We start from the raw sequence: 16,749 nt of genomic DNA on the forward strand, positions 1-16,749 counted from the left end.
TATCCACTGAAGACATGTAATTTAGAATGTGGGCCTGAGTGTCACGCTGAAGGGCAAGCTCCAGATGGAGGTTGGCCAGCTGGGAAGCACTCCAAGGATCAGAGGCCTGCAAGGCCAACAGATGGGACTCCATGGTTTTGAGGAAGGACATTACATTCATTTGATTTTCCCGTAGGAACACGAGTTTCTTTTGGGTTGGGGTCGAGGTACCAGCGGGGTCCATGGCCTGACTATACTGTGATGCTTGAGAGAATCGAGTAGTGAACCTGCAGGACCGCCACGACGAACCTCCCTCAGGCGAGCTGGCCAGGTGGACCACCCCCTATACAGGGAGCGTTAGGGGCAGGCCCAGGGGAGACTATTGCCGTGGAAGCTGATACCCGGGGACAGATAGAGGGAGACACAAGCGGGTAGCAGACTGGAAGACAGGAAGGAGCAATCGGCGACCACAGGGGAGACTGCTGCAGGTCCAGAAGGAGGTGGCTGAAGAGAAGGGACTGATGACACAGGAAGAGGCAGACACAGGCTGGGATGGACGGGCACTAGAAAGGAACACAGGGAGGTCACAAGGAGAGGTCACAAAGAGGTATGTCAGCGTAGGGTGCAGGACAGGGCGCAAGTCAGGAGAACGCAGTGACATGTGGGCCTGAATAAAACATGGAACACAAGTGATAGTCAGGCACAGAGCAGGGGGCGAGGCTACCTGATATAGGGAGCGCCCTGCAGGACTTCTGGGTCAGGGTCCTCCAGGAACATAGAGGAAAGGGATGGAGCGGTTGCAGGTCAGCTGGAGAAAGTGTGCCGCAGAGTCTATGGTGCGAGGTGCACATGCGCACCCGACAAGACCCAGAAGCCGGCCGCAGGACTGGAAGAGAGGGGGACAGGTGACGCGCGCTCACTCCCGGAGAGGTGAGCACACCGGGGCACGGGGGGGTAACATAGTAGAGGTGGCAGCAGACGTGATAGCGGCAGAGGCAGCAGCAGGCATGACAAGTCCCTATTCCTTTGCACGGAGGCAACTGGCACCACTAAAATACTGTACTTAAAGGGGCCACATCAGTTTATGATCGGCCGCTGGTTGGTGTAATGGGCCGCATGCGGACCCTGCACAACTATATATGTGTGGAACGAGATTCCGCTGGAGGAGAAATCCCCACTGTTCCTCTGGCTACATGTCCCCTCCAGCAGTGGACCCACAGCTCCCAGAGCTTCCGGCTCTGCTGGCACATTTGCGGCCACCTCACTGTGTCTATGCACCGCTCTCTCCTGCACATCTGCGGGACCTGCGGTCGCAGCAACCGACTATTCGTCCCACTGAGCCTCCTCTGGTGGGCTTGCCTCCAAATCAGAGGTCATCCATACGGCCACCTCATATGGCCCCCGGGGTTCCTGTTCCCTAACAAAAGCAACACAGTCCCCCATCTGCATGGGGCCACAGAAAGTCAGGGACCCAGCATTTACGAGTACATAATCTTTTCTCCAGTGTTGGCCTCCTGAATGAAGCCCTATCCTCGAGCTATGTCAAGATGTCGGACCTTACCGGTGGTCATCCGGCCAGCTGCAGCTCCCCGCCGCTTCTTCTTTTGAATCACCTGTCGTATCCACTGGGGCTGTTCTGCCTTAGGTGTCTGAGGCTGTTCCACATACGCGTTGTCAGCGCTGGGACGGGACAGGTGCAGGCCGGGAGGAACCAGATGTCACCAACATCGGGGACAGCATCGGAGCCAGGAGACGGCACAGGACTGGGGATGGTGGCAGGCCACAAGAGGTGAGGGAGCAGTGACCGGAGCAGTAGGGCAATCGGACGGAAACCCCCTACTCACCGCCACTGCATCCAGTGACAGTCCTTTGGCGCGGCCGTGAAAGTCAGTGACGACGGCCGCAATGATCCCTCTCATTGCCGCTTAAAGTGTCCTCTGTGCTCCTTCCGGTTCCGGCTCTTTTAGTCCTGCAGGCTCCTTCCTGTCCACCGGCCACTTGTTCAACCCCCGAAAAGTATGCTATTTGACGAACGCCTCCAACCAACAGGCCTGGAAGCATAGGCCTTTCTCCTCCCAGACCACAGATCTTCTCCAGTCCTGGCAGCCGATGCTGCCGTGGAACGACATGCTCCTCCTTTCCATTTTGGTAGGTAATGGCATCTCCCCTCGGGACATGCCATCTTGCGCTGCTCGGTTCCGCCCATTTGTGGGCGGGGTCCCACTTGTCTGTTTCACCCGTTTCCTTGGGTTTGGCTGCACGGGTAGGGACATCTTCACCCGCACCCATTTAGGGCGGGCCTTTTTCACATGCAGGTGCAATCTTCTGCCTTTTGGCACCAAATCTTCTCCATGAAGCCCTTGAAAGGTGGCAACATCTCCCATTTTTGAGCCAACAGCCAACATCTTAGACTTGGTAGCAACGGCCATCGTTGCCTCTTTCACAGCTGTCAAATTCTGAACATCACTGTCAGCCGCCATCTTCAATTCCTTTAAGACAGACAACATCTCTAAATCACACATCTCAGGAATTCTCTCCATCAGTTTTTAGGCTGCAGGGCTGCTGGGATCCATCCTGCCGAATACGCCAAATGTAACAAGGTGGCATGGGGTGGTGGTTATGGCCGAGTCACTTAAAGCTACAGTCCACAAACAGAGTCCACTGAGCAGTCAGTGAGCACTCCGGCCCCTTGCCCATAAAATATACAGGACAGTTGAACCCCAGGCAATTTACCTCTTCTCCACAGTCACTGCAATCAGGACCCAGGAACACTGTTAAAAACCAACACGAGCAACAGTTTATTGTAGAGTAGAGAAAAGGCAATAAAAGTACAAAAATGTGGAAAAAGGTAGTTACTATAATCTAGGTAAACTTCCTGCTCTTTCCCTAGTTCCTTCACTGCCGTATCAGCGGCAGCAGCAACTGCGGCAGCAAGGGCAGCCTCAGTACAATCATAGTCCTCAAGCCGATTCCTGGAGGCTTATAGTCCTCGGTGGGGCACTTCTCAGTCTCGTTGCCCACTTCACTGCCTGCGGGTTCGGGGCAGCAGTCTGTACGTCCCCCTCCTGGGGTATAGTCAGCTTCTGGTCACTGCAGAGCAGCTTGCCCTGGGTAAGCCTGCCCGGCCACTGACTGGAATAAGAACTTATTGTTCCTTTGGGGGCTATTAGCCCAACCCCCTGGGTTAACCCCAACTGTCTCTGCCATTAACATGTGCAAACAGATATGACAGTGTAAAGCACAGAGAACAATACAGAGCAAAAGGGGCATTACACATTGCATTAACACCAGCAAAACATTAATCTACCATTCGGGTGCCGCATAAAGTGCACAGGCCCGGCGCACGGGGTAGAAGGGGCAGGTGAAGGTCTCCAATACCTCCTTACACATGCATAGATAAGTAAATTACAAACCTTCTCCTATCCTTTGCACTGTTTAATACAGAAAGTGCATGGATGGCATACAGATGTTGTATGTGCTCTTTACAGACCCATAGACTTGCATTGGTCCTTATCATCCATGCTGATAAGAAAAACACTTGTGAATAGCACCAGTACATGTATAAGTGACAAAAAATGGATAGAACACAGATGTCTGAATGAAGCCTAATAGATCTAATCCATACATGACTCCTTGCAGGGGAGTAGCTATAACTGATGCAGGAGTTACAATCGCACCAGGGCCCTTGAACTTAGAGGGCCTGAAACGTCCCTTTGGCCCATATGAAAAGACCATTACAATTAAAGGCTTGCAATAATTGGTGACCCCATTGGAGCAAGGTTCAAGATACACCACTGGCTTCTTGTCATGTTTTTCAAGCAGTATCTGCTACAATAACTGGTGCATCACTATATATATATATATATATATATATATATATATATATATATATATTAATATATATGTATATATATCTACCAACCTTTAAGAGTTGTGGCTCCTACAGACCAGTTAGATGCTCCTAGTCAACTCATTACCTGCATTAAAGACAGCTGTCTTGCTTTGTCACCTTTATAAAAAAAACTCCTGTCCACCAACTCAATTAATCAGTCAGACTCTAACCTCTGCAACATGGGCAAGACCAAAAAGCTTAATAAGGATATCAGGGACAAGATCATAGATCTGCACAAAGCTGGAATAGGCTGCAAAACCATAAATAAAAAGCTTGGTGAGAAGGAATGCAATAGTAAGAAGATGGAAGAAATACAAAATGACTGTCAATCAACATTGATCTGGGGCACCATGCAAAATCTCACCTTTTGTGATAGCCTTGATCATGAGGAAGGTGAGAGATCAGCCTAAATCTACACTGGGTGAACTTGTTAATGATCTTCAGGCAGCTGAGACCACAGTCACCAAGAAAACCATTGGTAACACATTACACATTACACCGCAAAGATTTAAAATCCTGCAGTGCCCGCAAGGTCCCCCTGCTCAAGAAGGCACATGTGCAGGCCCGTCTGAAGTTTGCCAATGAACACCTGGATGATTCTGTGAATGATTGGGAGAAGGTGCTGTGGTCAGATGAGACAAAAATTGAGGTCTTTGGCATTAACTCAACTCGCTGTGTTTAGAGGAAGAGAAATGCTGCATATGACACAAAGAACAATGTCCCCACTGTCAGGCATGGAGGTGAAAAAATTATGTTTGGGGGGTGTTTCTCTGCTAAGGGCACAGGACTACTTCACTGCATCAATGGGAAAATGGATGGAGCCATGTACCGTAAAATCCTGAGTGACAACCACCTTCCCTCCACCAGGACATTAAAAATGGGTCGTGGCTAGGTCAGACAAGGCAACAAAAGAGTGTCTCAAAAAGAAGCACATTAAGGTCATGGAGTTGCCTAGCCTGTCTCCAGACCTTAATCCTATAGAAAACTTATGGAGGGAGTTGAAGCTCCGAGTTGTCAAGCGACAGCCTCAAATCTTAATGATTTAGAGATGATCTGCAAAGGGCAGTGGGCCAACAATGGTTTTGCCGCCATGTATTAAGTCTTGTTTGCCAGAGGGATCAAATACTTATTTCTCACTGCAAAATGCAAATAAATTTATATAATTTATACCATGTGATTTTCTGGATTTTATTTTTTATATTCTATGTCAATGTTAAAATTAGCCTACCCTTAAAATTATAGACTGTTCATGCTTTGTCAGTGGGCAAACTTACAAAATTAGCAATGGATCAAATACTTATTTCACACACTGTGTGTATATCTCTCTCTCTCTCTCTCTATAGATATATATATACAGTATATTGCATCCTTAAAAGGATGAGATGAGTGGGCATACAGTATGTGGTCATTTGGTCATTTCTGATGAGTCAATGTGGGCTAAAAGTAGGCACAAAAATGAAAGTTGTGAGAATGAGTATTACAACTTTGAAAAATAATTTTTATTCTTTGAAAAATTCAATTAATCTAATTCAGTTTTAAGCAATGCTATAAAATCTAAAATTATGTGTTTTTTGGTGCAGTATGTAATATATCATTAAGTCCAGTGCATTACGACACATTTTTCGAGTACAAGGACTATCTGTGTTATTCTGATATTGTTCCGAGGGTCAGATTAATCCTTGCAATGCAAGTCTATGGTTTTGTGATAAAATCTGATAGCACTTAGAACCCATATGTGCAGTGTTCGTTTTTCACCAATCAGACTAATTTCTAATGAAAACTCAAGTGATGCTTGGGTGAAACTCAGCCGTTGTTTTCATGTGTGACAAAAATGATGTGTAAATGAGTCTTTATAGTGTAATTGTAGTTTTCACATGGACTATGGTTTTCTCCTCTAGAACTGCAACAAAAGCTCAAGGCAAAGCCTTGCTGATTTCTGAAAATATAAAAATGTCTTTGCAAATGATTTCAAATCCCCTTGCAGTTTACATTCAATTTTTCAATTAGCATTATTCAATTACTGGATGTGCAGTTTTGAAGCTGTAGTTAATAGTCAGGAAATGATCTGAATAAAGAGAATATAATAGATATATTTATTTAAAAGGAAAATTATTCCCTGGATAAATAATTGTTTTCTTTTGTAGAAGAAAGAGTCTTCATCATTCAATTTCCCGAGACAACTCAGAGGTCAACCAGCTAAGAGAGCTAGTATCCCGGTTCTCCAGCACTTCTCCATTCCGATACTTGGATGTCATCACAACGCTTGGCACCGGAGGATTTGGCCGTGTTGAGCTTGTAAGATTAGCTGTCAGACTATGGAATTAATAAAGTTTATATAGGGATGTGTGGGAGCAAATGGCTCACTGGAGTTGATGAGCAAGGCCAGATTAGAGGTGTTGGGATTAATGATTTTAAAGAATCAAGAGACAGCACAAATGTAATATTGTTCAGTTAGATATTCCACTTTAATGGAATGCGGGTGGAGGTTATATAGACCCCTGAACAGAGACAGATTCATGCCAAGGAGCAGCAACTGTTTACTTGGATTTAGACATGGATGTGTCTAGATGTCTGGGTTTGATTCAGTTTCTCAGTCACTTGGAATAAGTAGGGGGCTTCTGTGTAGAGATGCTGCAGGATAGATTTAGAGCATGCAATGGGGACTGAGAAGACAAAACAGATCCTGATTTCCCACAGAGACTTATATCAATGTGACATTATTGTGATATGGTAGAATAAATCAATGTCAGGGTCAGACTGGACCATAGGACAAGGTACTGTACAAGGTACTGCACATGGAATACTGTGTACAGTTTTGGGCACCAATGCTCAGGAAGGATATAATGGAACTAGAGCGAGTACAAAGGAGGGCAACAAAATTAATAAAGGGGATGGGGGAACTACAATACCCAGAGAGATTAGCAAAATTAGGATTATTTAGTCTAGAAAAAAGACGACTGAGGGGCGATCTAATAACCATGTATAAGTATATAAGGGGACAATACAGCTATCTCTCCTAGGATCGGTTTATACCAAGGAAAGTGACGGTCACAAGGGGGCATTCTCTGCGTCTGGAGGAGAGAAGATTTTTCCAAAAACATAGAAGATGATTCTTTACTGATTCTTTACTCAGTCTCCTCTTCTCCGGGCTCTGGGCACCATATCCCTCTAAAAAATAGAATTTAAAATAAAAAATATTGTTATTCTTACCTTCCGGCGTCCCACGCAGCCTTCCCACCGTTCTCCACGCTCGCGGTCCCAGTAATCCTTTGCGAGAATGACCACGATGGCGTCCGTTCTCGCGGGATCACGACATCTCGCGGTCATTCTCGCAAAGGATTACTGGGACCGGGAGCGTGGAGAGAGGCGGGAAGGCTGCGCGGGACGCCGGAAGGTAAGAATAGCAATATTTTTTACTTTTTTTATTATTTTTTACATCCTATCTTTTAGGCAGCATCAGTAGTAAAAAGTTGGTCACACTCGTCAAACACTATGTTTGACGAGTGTGACCAACCTGTCAATCAGTTCTCCAAGCAATGCTCCAGATTGCTTGGAAAACGCTAGCATTCTGCAAGCTAATTACGCTTGCAAAACGCTAGCTTTTCCACGGGAAAATTGCGGGAATTTAAAATGCAATTTTCCCGCGGAATGGAATCCGGAATTCTCGCGGTAATTTCCGCAAGAGTTCCGCTACGTGTGAACGCAGCCTTAGGGCAGTGAATATCTGGAATTCCTTGCCTGAGGAGGTCGTGATGGCGAACTCAGTTGAGGGGTTCAAGAGAGGCCTGGATGTCTTTATGGAGCGTAAAAATATAGAAGGACATAGATCTGGGGATTTATTCTGACAAAATATAGGCTGGACTGGATGGACAAATGTTTTTTTTCAACCTTGCTAACTAAGTTACTATGTTACTAAAAGTTTTGCCTTGGGTGGCATTGTTCTGTTTTCTCTTTTGGGAAGCAATTTGGTGTATTTCTATTAGCTAGGAAGCAAAGCCATGATAAGCTGGAGAGCTACACAAAGTTGCTTCTAAACCTGGGCACAAACTAATTTGTGTAAATAACCAGTGCATGTATTTTCCCTATAGATAGTACATATTATAAAGCGCCAGGTTCAAAACTTCTGGTTCTTTATTAGACTGAGGTGTTTAAATCAGAACGTTTGTGTGGTGCATCCATGCATTTGATCCATCCATATTTTACCCATCCTGGTTGTCATATAGCTAAATATTTATTATGTATAGCACAATCCTGAACATGTCTGGTTCACTTTCAGGTAAAACTAAAGGACGAAGATATGACTTTTGCTCTGAAGTGCATTAAGAAGAAGCACATTGTAGACACACATCAACAAGAACATGTGTACTGGGAGAAGAATATATTGCAGCAGATCAACTGCCCCTTCATCATCAGGTAATATCAGAATGCTTGGCTATGCTTCAGACCCCGGCGATGCATTTCAATATATGTGACTGATATACTGTAAGCGTCAGTGTGCGGCCGTACAATGGTCCATTTATAGAACTGCTGGAGTAAAGAAACTAAACATTTTCATTTCAAGTGGAAATTGCATTACCTGTTATTTGCACAGCAAACCATTTACTTTTCTAATCTAACCAAAATAAAATAATCAGTTTTTTTTATTAGTTTTTTTTTTTTTTTATCAACAACACTCTATGAGGGATTGCTGGAATGAGTTGTAGTTTAATTTTATTTTACTACACAATATACTTAAAGGGAATCTGTCAGCAGGATTTTACTATGTAATCTGAGAGTAGCATAATGGCTATTTAATTTTAACATGGCTTAATTTTGCCACAATAAAATATGGTTTTTTATCTTCATGGAGTGCCGTCAATACCTTTTTTTTTTTTCATTTCACTATGCTAACTAGCTGGGACGGGCACCCTTCTCTCACATGTAATCTGGCTCAACCAATTTGGATGTATCTCGTGGCAGCGCTCAAACCTCCCTCCATGCACAATTCTACCATTGTTTTGGGGTTATCAACAATATAGTTTTTTTTTACTATTTATTTTTGTCATTCGCATGCCAAGCTTTGTTTTTTATATGTACCATTTTGATGGCTTTATATTGCATTTCTTTAGGTCATTTACCTTGTGGGTTAAATTACTTTATATTTTGATAAATTTTATTTTTATGCAGCAATATTGAATATGCTTATTTCTTTAATTAATGTAACTATATTTGGATGGGGAAATGGGGACGCAGTCATACAAATGTACATGTGTTTTTTGTAAATTACTTCTAATTTTACTTTTTATTGAGTATTACAGTATAGAGTGCACATATTTAGTATTGCAATATATGGTTATGCAGTAGACAGTACAAATAACAATCTCCAATGATGCCCAGACAAGATGGCAATGACTAGGGTCTTCAGCTGGCTACTTATTGGCACCCCGTAATCATGTTGCAGAGGAACCAGAGGAAGCCAAACCACATATCCCAGAGGGATCTCACAACATAACACAGCCAGCACCTGCCATCTGTGGAGCAGTCTGAGCTCTTCGGACCGCTCGATAAACCCACATCTTCTCCATGTCATACTATTATGTCTTGGAGAAAGGACGAATTTACTTTAGGCATAAATTATACCACAGTAAACTAGTCAACCAAAACAATAAAACCTAGCCTTAAGCCTAATCCTTTACCACTACATAAAGAAAAAACAGATCTGACCCATAAGGAATAGACTCCAACAGATCTCTTAGGGTGTGTGCACACGCTGCGGATTCTGCTGCAGTTTCGCAGCGGATTTGGCCGCTGCGGGTCCTCAGCAGTTTTTGCTGCGGTGTACAGTACCATTATTCCCTATGGGAATAAAAAAACGCAGACGGTGCGGATTTTTCCGCGCGGGTTTCCTGCGGTTTTGAAACCGCAGAAAGAATTGACATGTCAATTCTTTCTGCGGATTCCGCTGCGGTTTGCCATCTCCTCCATTGTGGAGATGAAAAACCGCAGGGCAAAACTGCAGAGCAATCCGCAGGTAAAACCGCAGGTCTTTTGACCTGCAGATTTACCTGCGGATTTTCCAAAATCCATGCAGTCAAATCCGCACCCCAATCCACAGCGTGTGCACATACCTGTATGTGCACACGGTATCTTTTAGCGTTTTGCCAGAGGAAGACGCTTCAGGACACACTGACGTCTTTTGTCTTGACGTTTCTTTTTCAGACCTTTGTTTTCTCATCTTTGCTGGCTTTTTTTGTTACAAAATTTTGATTTAAACTATTTAGGGTATGTGCACACGCTGCGGATTGGGGTGCGGATTTGGCCGCGCGGATTTTGTAAAATCCGCAGGTAAATCTGCAGGTCAAAAGACCTGCAGTTTTACCTGCGGATTGCTCTGCAGTTTTGCCCTGCGGTTTTTCATCCCCACAATGGAGGAGATGGCAAACCGCAGCGGAATCCGCAGAAAGAATTGACATGTCAATTCTTTCTGCGGTTTCAAAACCGCAGGAAAACCGCGCGGAAAAATCCGCACCGTCTGCACTGCGGTTTTTTCATTCCCATAGGGAATAATGGGACTGTACACCACAGCAAAAACTGCTGCGGACCCGCAGCGGCCAAATCCGCTGCGGAACCGCAGCAGAATCCATCCACAGCGTATGCACACACCCTGAAGCCACCTGAAGAATGGACCAATCACTTTTTGTAGCCATTACATAGCTTTCAAAACCTGAAACGATTAGAAGACACTCCAAAAGGCCGAACATATGTAACAGGCAGTGGTTTTGATGTTGCAATGCTTATGTTCATTATTTTTCACATTTTTTTAAGTGGGTTTTTTTCAGGCAGATGTCTGAAAGAGAAGTCAAGTGAGCATACCCTTAAAGGTAACCTGTCACCTCTGAAAACACTGTTAACCTGCAGATATAGTGTTAATCTGCAGGTACAGAGTGTTATAATGCTGTCCAACCTCCCCATTAAAAGTGTGGCTACTGGGAGAAAATAACCATATTTAAGCCCCCGTTACACATAGCGATATCGCTAGCAATATCGCTGTAAAGTCACCAATTTTGTGACGTAGCAGCGATATTGCTAGTGATATCACTACATGTGATACTTACCTGCGACCGGCTCCCCCGATGGTTATCGCTGGTCGCGCGACAAGGTCCTGGATCATTTCTCGTCGGGTGCTTCCTGCTGGGCTTCCTGTGGCGCCGATGAGCGACGCGTGGATGCGGGCGGGAGGACATCAGGATCGCCGCGTCTGACAGGTAAGTAGCGACCCCTGACCCCTGTGAGGTCGCTGGTGAGATCTGCCTGTGTGGCAGCTCACTAGCGACTACTTAGCGATGCACCAGAGATCCATATCGTTGTCGGGATCGCTGGTGCATCGCTATGTGTAATGGTACCCTTATTCCTGGGATCTGCTGGCTTTCAGTCATGGGGGCGTGCACAGAGAGGCAAGATCACCACTCAGTACACAGGGAGTTGCAGCTGTAAACAACACCCAGCACATTGATTCACAGCTCACTCTGCACATACTGTATGTGCTGCAGAGTCATCTGTTATTCAAAGCTCCATATTGTCCCTGCACCATCCCGGCGGCTCCAAGGAGGAAATAAGTTATTTTTTTCCCAGGAGCTGCACTTTCAGTTAGGCGTCTGTGCAGCATTGTAATACTTTTAACAGGTAAATTAGGTTCCCATGAAAATGCAGAATCTATTATATAAGAATTGCCCATCAAAGAATTTCATGAACATCGTTGATTATTTATTTTAATGACCTGCCTCTGTAATAACATTTTCTTTTGCATTTACTGGTCTTGGTAAAATGTATGGTCCTAAGAAACCTCCCAAAGTGATCACAGCAATTAGATGAAATCTGGCTGTTTTCTGAGTAGAGGTTATTTTGATGAGACAGCCCCTTTTATACCTATGGTAACATAGAGAGATATTACATGCCCAGCTATTCTCACATTTTTTTCATATGCTAATTAGAAAAAAATCTTTAAGCCTTCATTTAGAACAAATTAATTTTGACATTTACTGATTATCGCTGATTAATATTGACAGGACAAGTCTTACTGTGTATTCGCATACTGTGAGGTCATGCATTGAAATCATTAACTTTTTCCAAAACCTTTATATGAAGATAATTTCATTCCATTTCTATCTTGATTAATTTTTAGAAGTGCAATAAAGGAAAATTAATTAACTATTAGACTTGTAAATAAGGACTAGTGAATGAGGTTTTCTGCCAATTGCATACACATTGCATGAAAGAGTAAGCCCCAATTCACACATGTATAGAATATGGATGCAGCACAAATGCGTTGAGTGTCATGTCCATTTACATGCAAAAGACACCCATTGAAATGTGTGAAAATAACTATAGGCGCTAAATAACACTTAAAGGGGTTACCTGGTGAAAAAAAAGTCATCACTTATTCAAAAGATAGGTGACAACTTTCTGCTTGGTCGGGACCATCCACTGTGACACATGCTTGACCATCACTTAAATCATTCCCTATGGGTCTGCTAAATGCTGCAGTCTTTTTTTTTTTTTTTCCTGGCAGCAGCATAGAGAAAGAATGCAGTGGTGGTGGTTGAGCATCTGAACTGCTGTTCTATTTTGTATTTGGAATAAGAGTGCCTGAAAGGGATAAAAAATCCCTGTCCTGTCAATTAGGGTGGGTTCCAGTGGTCGGACTTCCACCAATCAGTAAGTTATAATCTATAATGTGGCTAGGTGATGGTCTTGTTTTCACTAAATAACACCTTTAGCCCCTTCATAACCTTTGATGCACTCATATGTCATGGTGGGCTTAGGGCTCCTGATCTTTGGTAGATCATAGTGATCATGCGAGGCACAGGAGCTGTGCCGGTGTGATCACTGTTAGGAGCTCGGCTTACATGATAGCCGAGCCCGGGTTCTCGCAGCCAGTAGCGGTGACCGCAGCACCCCCAATTGCTTAACCCCCTAAATGCCACTATCGATATTGATCGCAGTATTTGGGAGGCTAGGAGAGGGAGGAGGTTCCCCTCCCTCATGATAAGTACCCCCACAATGTCGTTACAATAGGCAGATTGTTGTAATGGCAACTTGAGGTCATTAACATGGCCTCCGGGGTTTGCCAGCAACAATGGACTGCTTAGACCATACAAGGAGCATGGTCTAAGAGGCTTCTGGCAGTATAATAGTGGCATGTATAATGTATTTGCAATGTTGGCACATTATGTCAGCTATCAGACAAATAAAAGATAAAGTCTCATAGAGGGACTGAGTAAAATGGGAAAAAAAAAGTTAAAAAAAGTTGCAGAAATATTTTAAAGAAATAGCACAAAATAAACATAAAAAATTAATATTATACCAATTGTAGCAAAGCCAGGTGGGACACGTTAAATTCCAAATGCATGGTTTGATTAGCTGCACCTGCATAGCTTTTTGCTAAAAGCAGGAAGTAGATTCACTTTGGGTGCAGTGTGCTGGGGGCTGCAGAGTAGCGTTTGTTGCAAACTAAACTGAGCTAGGTGAAGTGCCAGGATTGCCACACAGGTGGGAGACTGTGGCCTGAGTCTGGAAGAGAGGTAAGGAGGAGGAACAGAGGTTTGTTTTCCATTTTCCTGGAAGTTTATGCACTTCAACAAATCTCCTTGTTTGACCCAGAAACTATGTGCTTATGTGAATGCTACCAGCTGCCAAAAAGCAAGTAAATCCCTACACATTAAATAGTTTAGGTAAAAACAAGCAAAATCCAACCCATAAAACTGTCACACTAGTTAACCCCTTCAGTGAACACCGTAAAAAAAGTTTTAAAAAATTGGCAAAAACTATGCTTTTTCATCATACTGCCGAACAAAAGGTGGAATAAAACGCGATGATAAAGTCAACTAGAAAAAAAAGATATAGCTGAAAGCGTCAAAATAAGTCACCATACAGCTCAAACAGCAGACAAATAAAAAAGTTATAGCTCTCAGAATATAGCAATGCAAAGCCAATTCTTTTTTCTTATGGTAAACTGCATAAAAATACAAACAAAAAGCAATTCTTGAATTGCTCGTATTTGTTCATTCTGCCTCCCAAAAATCAGAATAGAAATCAATCAAAAATATATATACTACAACTAAAACATAGAACTATACAAGAAAAGTAGAAAAATCTATGGGGTATATATGCCAATTAAAAAAAAATTAGTATTAAAATTAAAACATACATGAGAAGGAGGGAACGCTGCAGGCAGCCGGTGACATCTACATGTAAGTTTCAATATGTCTATTTGAGTTTCCCCTTTGCTGTGTATATGTAATGGATAGTTCAACCATGTTATTTTTTTTCAGGGGATTACCATATATTTATACTACATTATGCATGTTGTTGTTTTTTCACCTCCTGTACTTGCCTATGTTCCCCTGCTTGTCTATCTAGCAGTATCCGTTTTTTAGATTATCCTTTTTATGTACGTTTTAATTTTAATAATAAAAATCTTTTAATGGGCATATATACTCCATAGGTTTTCCTACTCTTCTTGTGTAGTTCTATATTCAAATGAGTGTAGCCCTTGAGTACTCTTGATCATGGCGTTTGTGTAGCTACAACTAAAACATGCAGTTTATTAAACATACGTTAAAAGTCTACTAAGTAGACAAAAATATGTAAGATCTGAATGTCCATCTGGTTTGTCCTAAAAGGCTCTGGAAAACACTATGGCTCCTTGCCCTCCCCCAAAGAAATACAGCAGATTCTCCTGAATCCAAATTCACCCCTCTTCCTTCTGAGTCCCAATGTGCTTAAACCACATTTAGCGTCCACGTGTTTTGGCATTTCTGTAGCGATGAGAACCCGCTTAAATTACAGGGTTCATGTCTCCAGAAACTCAAGCAGGGCACAATGTATGTGCAATAAAATGTACAGGCACTACAATGGCAGATTTGCAATTTTCACTCAGCGACATCCTATTCTGTTTGACTTCTGACATGCCCATCCATCTTCCGTTCCTGTTTTGGATTGTTCTGTCTGGCTCTGACCTTTGGCCTGTTTCTGACTGTGCTTTCGTCTCGTCCTCTGGTTGCCACGCTTTCATCTGGCTTTTTGACCTCTGGCTTGCTTCAGACCTTGCTCCTGCCTTCCCCTCTGACACTGTGTTCCTGGCTCTTGCTGACTTGGCTTATACAACCCCTCTACTGCCCCTAGCGATGTTTGCTTATCTCTACCGGTCTTCTGTTACCTCCCTTCTTTGCTTTCTGGTGGTTGTCCCTGAATGGCATAACATTATCACTGACCAATCTTTAACCTAGGGGAGGTCTATTTTTTTGTGTGATATGGATACACTCCGCACCTTGATGGATCAAGTAGCCAGTCTTACACAAGTGATGCAGAATTTTTCTGTAGGGCATAGGGCTCTGGCTATGTCCCACCAGCAAGTACAGAGGGAGCTGGCTGAGACAGATAAGAATGCCTGAGTTGCTGCCTCGGGGTCTGTTAGTAAGGATGGTGATGTTACTGATGTTTCTTTGATTTCCCCTGAACCTTTTGTTAAACTCCCTGACACCTTCTCCGGTGAGAAGGAAAAATTCCGTGTGTTCAGGGAAAGTTGCAAGTTGTTATTTTCTCTTAGACTCCGATCTTCAGGGGATGAGAATCAGCAGGTGGAAATTATATCTTTACTCAGGGAAGATCCGCAGTCTTGGGCCTTTTATTTACCCCTGACTGCCCTGGAGAGAGTGTCTGTGGATAGGTTTTTTTACTCCATAGGACTAATTTATGATGAACCTGATGGGTCAGATTGGCGGAGGACAAGATCAAGGGTCTCTCTCAGGGGAAGCTCTCTGCCAAGTGGTACAGCTCAGAATTTAGGAGATGGTCCCCCGAGGTGTCCTGGAAAGACTCAGCACTCAGGTACCAATTTCAGAGAGGAAAAAGATGCTCTGGCCCTTCATCCACCACCCAGTATGATGGAGGAGGCAATGACGCTGGCTGTCCTTATGGATCGGAGACTACGGGAGAGAGGAGTCATGCAAAGGGAGGCCCCGTTGCTTTCTGTCAAGCCAGAGTTTGTGCCTCAAGCTGAACCCATGGAGGTTGGGGGCCACCACCTTCAAGGAGAGAGAGAAGAGATGGCAACAGGAAGGCCAGCTCTGCCTTTACTGTGGTGCTCCGGGATATTTGAAGAAGTACTGTCCCTCTTGTGCTTTGACCTCAAAGGTGTCGGGAAACGCCTAAGTCTGGGTAACTGTCAAGGAGGTTACCCATGTGCTGCAAAAAAAAGCGGTCTATAGGAGCACTAAAGAAGAGGCAGAGACAAATAAAAAGTTAAAAACTCAGCTTTTAATCTTCCTCCAATACCCACAACACGTTTGCACGGTCACAGCCTTCTTCCATCCGTCTTTGCAGCACATTACTAAAATTCCTCTTTTGAGGACTAGCAGCAGGAGCAGCTTGGAGGGTAGTTGTTTTTGAGAGGACTTGTGGTTTCTAGGCGATACTTAGAAACTCCAGAATCCTTGGTATCATACCCACAGCTGGGGCCGGCTACAGAATTATGTCCGGAAGCCGGCGAGAGACGGACCGAACAGGAGAGCTGAGTTTGCTGACAGCCATGTGCAGTGCCCTCCCGACGTGAGAGGATACGTTTCCCACCCACCACTAACATTTACACCAGGGTTTTGCAAGGGTGGCACAACCCCCTAAGGTGAGCACCCTGTTTATTCAGTTAGGGAAGCCAATTTTAATACAGGTACACTCATTGCGCATCTCTTTCCATTTTTTTTTCCAAGGAGGTTACCCAGACTCTCGGGTACATTTTTCCTCATTTCTTAAAGTACTGCTTAAAGTGGAACTTGGTGTTAGGAACTGGTTTATGCCCACTTCGGCTTTTGTGGACTGTGGTTCGTCGGTGAACCTGATTG

At 44.0% G+C, this 16,749-nt stretch overlaps 1 protein-coding gene across 1 annotated transcript in view; it reads left to right on the top strand.

The window, feature by feature from the left end:
• Window positions 1-16,749, top strand: part of LOC141072848 (cGMP-dependent protein kinase 2-like) — a 323,665-nt gene that overhangs the window by 196,867 nt on the left and 110,049 nt on the right. The window contains exons 11-12 of the mRNA XM_073560030.1: window positions 6,016-6,166; window positions 8,148-8,284. Of these exons, the coding sequence (XP_073416131.1) occupies window positions 6,016-6,166; window positions 8,148-8,284 (288 nt within the window). The remainder of the gene's footprint in view (window positions 1-6,015; window positions 6,167-8,147; window positions 8,285-16,749) is intronic.

The sequence above is a fragment of the Dendrobates tinctorius genome, unplaced genomic scaffold (assembly GCF_039654945.1).
Source record: "Dendrobates tinctorius isolate UK_male_01 unplaced genomic scaffold, ASM3965494v1 ptg000292l, whole genome shotgun sequence".
Taxonomy (NCBI): Eukaryota; Metazoa; Chordata; class Amphibia; order Anura; family Dendrobatidae; genus Dendrobates; species Dendrobates tinctorius.